The 7,797-nt window shown below is 30.8% G+C and overlaps 1 protein-coding gene across 1 annotated transcript; it reads left to right on the top strand.

The window, feature by feature from the left end:
- The first annotated feature begins 1,412 nt into the window (after nucleotides 1–1,412).
- LOC112459092 (fatty acid synthase-like) lies at nucleotides 1,413–7,746 on the top strand. Its single transcript, XM_025023029.1, has 10 exons — nucleotides 1,413–1,688; nucleotides 1,892–2,123; nucleotides 3,149–3,567; nucleotides 3,975–4,268; nucleotides 4,636–4,843; nucleotides 5,056–5,216; nucleotides 5,458–5,775; nucleotides 5,887–6,380; nucleotides 6,768–7,072; nucleotides 7,325–7,746. The coding sequence occupies exons 1-10, from the start codon at nucleotides 1,452–1,454 to the stop codon at nucleotides 7,729–7,731; spliced, it is 3,075 nt and encodes a 1,024-aa protein (XP_024878797.1). The 5' UTR covers nucleotides 1,413–1,451; the 3' UTR covers nucleotides 7,732–7,746.
- The last annotated feature ends 51 nt before the right edge of the window (nucleotides 7,747–7,797 follow it).

The following is a 7,797-nucleotide window of genomic DNA, read 5'->3' as shown; positions in this document are numbered from 1 at the left end:
GATATATAGTTATCAAGAAATTGTAAAAATAAAACAGCATATTGCCAAATTTTAACGTATTTTGATTTTAATTGAACAAACAACTTTAAAACTTTAATTTAAAACCTTAAGAAACAGCTAATTAAATGCATTCTACATATTTATTTGCTAAAACTCGTTTATTTCACGCGTCGAAAAATTTGATTATTTAAAGTTTCCTTTCGCAATCGTCCCTTCTCGCCGCCTGCCCCGCAATGTGACGGCAATCAACCTCTTTATATTTTCAAAACTTTATTAGGAAAAATATTTGTTTTATATTATCGTATATATTAATCGTAATTAAGGTGATCCTAAAGCCGTGATTCTAGCCGGTTTTTTCGGTTTTTTTCTTAGCACTAATCTTTTAATTGGCTTTATAAAAATGCAAAATTCTTGTCTAGAATTAAAGTACGCATCAAAATCTAGGTCATGGTGGTCGAATTTATATGTGGTGGTCGTCACGTATAACAAAAAATATTAATTTTTTTTCGTTTTTGATATAAATTCGACCACCATGACCTAGATTTTGATGCGTACTTTAATTCTAGACAAGAATTTTGCATTTTTATAAAGCCAATTAAAATATTAGTGTTAAGAAAAAAACCGAAAAAAACTGGCTAGGTCACGGCTTTAGAATCACCTTAAAGATTTGCAATACCTAATCCAATAATTTTTAAAAACGATATCAGAATCCAAAAAAATTGTGTAACCCTACATATACGTACAGTGTTGCAGAGACATACAGGTCAGTATGACGGGTTGCCCATTCGAGCAGGCGCGCATGGTCGTTCACAATTGCGTTGACTTCGGTGCATCACCTATAATCACTCGCATATCTTTTTTACGATAAAATGAACTTTGTAACGCCCGAAGTTGCAATACAATTGTGACGGATAACGTTAAAACAGCAATAACGTTAAAACAGAAGTTGAGATGACAATACAGGTTATGAAATAAATTTTATTTCATAACCTGTGAGAGAAAAAGAAAGGGAGAGAGGGAGGGAGGGAGGGAGGGAGGGAGGGAGAGAGAGAGAGAGAGAGAGAGAGAGAGAGAGAGAGAGAGAGAGAGACTATTTGCGTGTCTTAATACACATGTCCTTCGGGGCGAAGCCCGGGTGGTAACCAGCTAGTATATTATAATTTTATTACTTAAATTATTTTTTGCACACAATGTTTATGCACAGAACAAAAGTCAGCAATTAACATATGTGTGCAAATTTAAATTATAAGTCGAAATAAATTTCATTCAATGTAAGTGTAAATAATGGCAGAAATCACCATTAACAAATCTTACAATATTCATTTTGTTACATTAATAAATAATTTATCATTAAATTAATAATTAATTTAATATATCAATACTAATAATTAATTTAATATATCTTTTACTTGTTACTTTTTAATATATTTATTTCTTATATAGCTTATAATATGCCCCATCGAATTGGTAAAATCAACAATATTGAGAAATTCGATTCCGAATTTTTTAATATATCCGCAACAGAAGCTCATATAATGGATCCTATGACTAGAATGTTACTCGAGCATACTTACGAAGCAATTATCGATGCGGGTGTAAACCCAAAAGAATTACGGGGAACAAGAACGAGTGTTTTTACAGCAATTTCTTTATCAGAGACTCGATCATATTTTTCTTTTGATCCTCAGGTAAGATTTATTTAATTAATATATTCAAGATAATTATAATAAAAATTTATTTATGAAAATGATAACCATGTGTAAAATTCTTATTGCAAATATGAAAATCTGTTTCCTTAGTATGTAAAGTTTAGAATAATTATACAATAGTTTTTAATAATTTTACAAATAAATTTGACTTGTTATTTATTACAAACATGTATTGTAATTAGTTTGCTAGATTATCTATGATTGGATGCAACATTTCTTTCATGGCAAATAGAATTTCTTACTGGCTTGGCGTTATTGGACAATCGCATAATATTGATAGTGCATGTAGTTCAAGTAACTCTGCTATAGTGAAAGCTTACGAGCAGATTCGGTCCGGAAGTTGCGATGCTGCCATTATCGCTTCCGCCAATTTATGTTTCCATCCTCATGTCCAAATGCAATTTTACACTCTAGGTATGTATTTGTTATATCTTATTATGTTGTATGTTACGTCATAAAAATTATTAATATTGTTAAGGTTAAGGTAAAAATGATTAATATTGTTATTTGTCCGTTTGAAGATAATGAAAACTCCGAGTAGATTTGATTTCAACAAAAGAAATTTTATTAGGGTAACTCCGGTATTTACGCCGCAGAAGTCAGAAAAAATGTGCAAATTATAGAAACTTGCACATTGCTTTCTCATCATTACAGATCGCTACCATTGCTCCTATTTTATTTCGCTCACGAAGCTCCTCTATGAGGAAGCTTGTATTTTATTCGATGCATAATTATTAGTATTTATTTGTTTTGGCTTTCTTATAGAGGAAGCTTTATGAGCGAAATAAAATAGGAACGATCTGTAATGATGAGGAAGCAATGTGCAAGTTTCTAATTTGCACACTTTTTAATTTTAAATTTAACTTTTTTATAAATTGATAGAGCTTAGTAGCTCAAATATTAGGGTTTCACAATCGACGCAATGTCAAATTGATGTTGACTTTGGGAGTTCAGGCTACATGGTCCAATATGCATGAACTTTGCATATGGACCTTCAATCGTGTATAAAGCTGGGTCTAATCATTTTTTATTGGAATGAAGATATTTGCTTGCAATCACTCTGTTATGTGCCTTTATTTATGCTATATTAGTATTGTGTTGTAATGTCAGTTCTTTACTGTTAATCCTTTGAGGTCACACTGAGTGACGGCCACTCCACAAAAATTCAGGGCCCGATATTTTTAAGATAAGCTTTATAATCAGTGTCCCTCCACCCAGGATCCCTCGTTTGAGTCATTCTTTCTCGAAGATCAGTGCAGTAGAAAGGCTTTAAGCTATGTCAGTTATTTTTGGCAAACAATTGAAAATTATTATAGGGGTGGTGTCTACTCATATGACCTCGGTATATATTTCTTTATCTTTCTTTCTATCCTTACATTTAGATATTGAATCGGAGCTTGAAGAACTTTATTTAATAACATGAATTAATTTCCTTCTAGGAATTCTATCTTCTGATGGTTACTGTAAACCCTTTGACGAGGAAGGCACCGGATATATGCGTAGCGAGATGGTCGCGGTAATATATCTGCAAAAGGCAAAAAATGCAAAAAGAATATATGCAACTCTCGTACACGGTAAAATAAATTGCGATGGTTTTAAAGAAGAAGGTATTACCTTTCCATCGATCGAAAAGCAAAATATATTGTTGAGTGAATTTTATGAGGAATGTGAAATCTCGCCCAATGAGTTATCTTACGTAGAGGCCCATGCAACTGGTACTCCTGCCGGTGATCCCGTAGAAATTATGTCTATTGACCAGACTTTATGCGCTAAAAGAATCACTCCTTTATTGATGGGCTCGGTAAAATCGAATATTGGACATTCCGAACCCGGCAGTAGCCTTTGTCAAATCGCAAAGGTACATTTGTAATAAAATAATTTTAAACAGAATAATAAATTTCTTTCGCCAGTATATAGAATAACAATTAAAGTAATTTAAATCGACCATGACTGGCAATATATAACGTCTTTTCGATATGAACATTGAAAAACTGTAAGCCAACTTGGTTTGTCGGATTCACACAGCACTTTTTTCCGGATCAATCATCGAGACATTATTAATTTTGACCATGGTTTTGGTCAGTTAATGTAATTTCTAAATTAAATAGTTTTTAAATTTTATTGCGAAAAATATTACCCCAGCCAGGGATTATAGCAATTTTTTTTTTTTTTAAATTGTTACAATTATAATACATATGTATATAATACATTTATATAAAATAATTACTATAATTACTGCTAATAAAAAAATGCGATTTTTTAAAGGTATTATTAGCGATGGAAACTGGTATAATTACGCCTACTATACACTTCAAGCGTCCGCGAAAAGAGTTAACTGCTATTATCGAAGGAAGAATAAAGATCGTCACTGAACCAACAGAATGGGAGGGTGGTTATGTAGGTATCAATTCTTTTGGGTTTGGAGGGGCTAATAGCCACATATTGCTAAAGTCGAATTTTAAACAAAAAACTAACAATGGAGCTCCGAATGATGATTTACCTAGGCTTGTAGCTGTATCTGGTCGTACGGAGGAAGCAGTTAAAATCATCTTAGATCATGTAAGCAAATATTATAATGGCTTATTTCATTTATTTCAGAAATAATTTTTGACATTAGTTTTTTTATATTATCATATAAATATAACAAACATAACAATTAAATATACACACGTGTATTTATACAGTGTCTAAAAAGATATTTGCGTACATAATCGCTTTCGAAATTATTTCCAATTTGCACAAAAAAGAAAAGTAAATGTATTAAATATACATATATTTATTTAATATGTTAAGTAATAACAATGCATTTAATAATTAAATTTAATTGCTAAAGTAAAACATTGCAGAATAAGATAATATTATCGTTCTTTTTTGTGTAAAATTATTCCAAGAATTATAAAATGTACATTCTTGTTACTGAATGCAGGTGCGAAATCGACCAATAAATGCTGAGTTTATATCTCTGCTACATCATATTCATAATGATGATATAAAAGGTCATCCTTATAGAGGATACGTGATAACTGGGTCTAAAATATCTCATAATACAATTAGTAAAATAGAACATACTCCATATATTAGAAGACCGATTTGTTTTATATTTTCTGGATTAGGATCTCAATGGTTTGGGATGAGTAAGTATTATAAATATATTTTACCCACTTTTTTGTCAGTTTCCGGAGCTTTGATCATAGAATAACATTTTGAATCACCACAAATAGATAGTTTTATAAGTACCGAAATAATCACAAAAAAATGGAGCTAGCTCCCCTACTATAAATACGCGGATGCATGTACACATATCTGTATATTAAAATTTATAAATTTTATTAAAATTTTAATATAGGTCGCGCTCTAATGAAATTCCCAGTGTTTGCCAAGGCAATCCAGAAATGTGGTATCGTTTTGAGATCTTACGGCATATCACTTACAGATATTTTAACAAGTGATAATAAAAATATTTTTGATAATATATTTAATTTTTTATTGGGTCTTATTGGACTACAGGTAAAAAGAAAACTCTTTATTTGGTCTTCATAAATTATAATATTTACAATACATATACATATATATATATATATATATATATATATATATACATATGTATATATACAGGGTGTCCTATTTTAAAAAAAACATACATATATATATTATAAAAATAATTTAAAAAAATTACTTTATAATTACCCCATAATTTTAATCTTTATTTAAACCAAATGGGAAGCTATTTCTTTTATATGTATCGCAGATTGGATTAGTTGATCTTTTAACATCTATTGGTGTAGTTCCCGATTTTATAATCGGTCACTCTATTGGTGAACTAATCTGTGGATATGCCGATGGATGTTTAACGGCCGAAGAAACGATTTTGTCGGCATATTTCATCGGTTTAGCCCTTCACGAGTCGAAAATAATTAATGGCTCCATGGCTGAAATTAATCTTGACCTTGAAACCTTAAAAGTTATGTGTCCTACGGATATCGATATAGCTTGTTACAATAGTTCTTCTAATTTTATTGTAAGCGGACCAACGAATTCTATAAAAACATTCCTCACCAAATTGCAGGTATATATTAATGCTTATAAACAATATAATCTTTCTTCTATCTAGTTTCTTTAATTGTTTTGTTAAAACAAGCAATTAATAATACTTATGTGATTTTATTCATTCTTTTAGGCGAATAGTATATCTATAAAAGAAATTTCTTGTGGTTATATACCTTTTCATAGTCGTTACATTAAACCTGCTGTAGCTAAGTCTGAAGAATACTTGAACCGAACATTACCACAAAAAAAGTTTCACAGCTCAAAGTGGCTGACAACATCCTCTCACGAGTACTCCAATACTATACCTTTATGTTCAAAATATTATACAAATCACTTGTTGTCTCCGGTGTTATTCGCAAAGACGATACGTTCAGTTTCAAAAGATACAGTGACGATTGAAATATCTCCTCAGAATATTCTTCAACACATTTTAAACAATTATTTATACACTACAGTGACAAACGTAGCGCTATATGAACGAACCGAGGATCATAATAATGAGATATTTTTAGAATCAATCGGAAAACTTTATAACGCAGGATTGCAGCCACAGATTGCAAATCTCTATCCGACAGTGGAATTTCCTGTAAGCCGCGGTACCCCAATGATTTCTCCTCTTATAAGGTATGCATATTTCTCGTTTAAGCACAAATGGACAAATTATCAAGAAACAAACATTTTCATATTTAAGTGAAATAGTCAGAAGAGAACATGTTCAATATAATAGCGAATTAAGACTTTAAACTCTTTTTCGAACTTGGTCAGTTTTATCATTTATTTTCAAAATCACATCTCTGTATTTTGAAGACATATATTCTATCACCTTACTTATCTCAAAGATAAATGTATTCTTTTACATATGTTAATTCTTTTATGCCTATTACAAAGAGCAGATAACAGTGATACTTTAGAATCTGTGCTTCAATTTTATATCAAATCTTGAATTAAGTAATTTCCACAATTAATTCGTTTACACGAAGATTATGTAATAATTTCTAATGACGTTTTTAGATGGGATCATTCAGAGAACTTTTTTGTAGTGCAATTTTGTAAAAAAAAAATAATTGACAAAAAAGAAACAGTTGTCAGTATTAGTACAGTAGAAGAAGAATTTACGTATTTAACGGGCCATGTCGTTAATGAAAAAAATTTATTTCCTGCTACGGGATATCTTTTTTATATCTGGGAGATGATCGCATTGTTAAAAAACCAAGAATATATTAATACACCAGTTGTATTTGAAGACGTTAATTTTATTCGTGCTATAGTGCTATCACAACAAAATGAGATTGAATTAACTTTCTCGATCCAAGAAGGTAATATTATTACGTAAACAATTAATTTTTTATATGCCGCTTTTATGGCGCAATATATACTATAATTAAAATGTAAAAAATATACAAAGAAAATATATGAGAATAACTATAATCTTAACGAGGAATCTTCTTTCTTTTCACAAGTCAACTGTTTTTGTAAGGTCCAGCTCCATATTAACAATATCAATTTTATATCAATTTTGATTTTTTATAAAATTATATTACGTTTAATGGATTTACACCCATATCTAGGTAGCAATAGGTTTGAAATAATCGAAGGAGATAATGCTATTGTTACTGGAACAGTACGAATTCCAACCAATATTGAAAATGAAAAAATATCAGCTAATCTTGCTGAATGTATCGATGATGAGGAAGAAATGAAGACAAAAGACATCTATAAGGAATTAAGACTTCGCGGTTATCAATATGCCGGCGCATTTCGTGGATTAAAAAGCGCATCGGTTACTGGATCAAACGGCCATATCGCATGGACATCTAATTGGGTGGCATTTATGGACAGTATGTTACAGATGATGATTTTAGGACAGAATTCAAGAAGCCTTTATGTTCCAACAAGAATTTGCAAACTGACTATCGATCCGAAATATCACACACAGATAATTCAGGATTGTCCAATTGAAGATAGACGTAAGTAAAATAACTGATACAATGCGACCAATTGCCTGACAAATAAATTTCATTCACTACGTTGCAGAATTCTC

Source organism: Temnothorax curvispinosus, unplaced genomic scaffold (genome assembly GCF_003070985.1).
Source record: "Temnothorax curvispinosus isolate PA1 unplaced genomic scaffold, ASM307098v1 QBEX01000899.1, whole genome shotgun sequence".
NCBI classification, from domain to species: Eukaryota; Metazoa; Arthropoda; class Insecta; order Hymenoptera; family Formicidae; genus Temnothorax; species Temnothorax curvispinosus.
The sequence above is the reverse complement of the archived record's forward strand: the minus strand, read 5'-3'. Positions and strand labels throughout refer to the sequence as shown.

Bases quoted from the DNA above. Each gene is read 5' to 3' on its own strand.
- LOC112459092 (XM_025023029.1), top strand. From the start codon at position 1,452: ATGCCCCATCGAATTGGTAAAATCAACAATATTGAGAAATTCGATTCC. The intron at 4,269-4,635 runs GTAAGCAAATAT...TACTGAATGCAG, and splicing joins TTAAAATCATCTTAGATCAT to GTGCGAAATCGACCAATAAA. The intron at 4,844-5,055 runs GTAAGTATTATA...ATTTTAATATAG, and splicing joins ATCTCAATGGTTTGGGATGA to GTCGCGCTCTAATGAAATTC.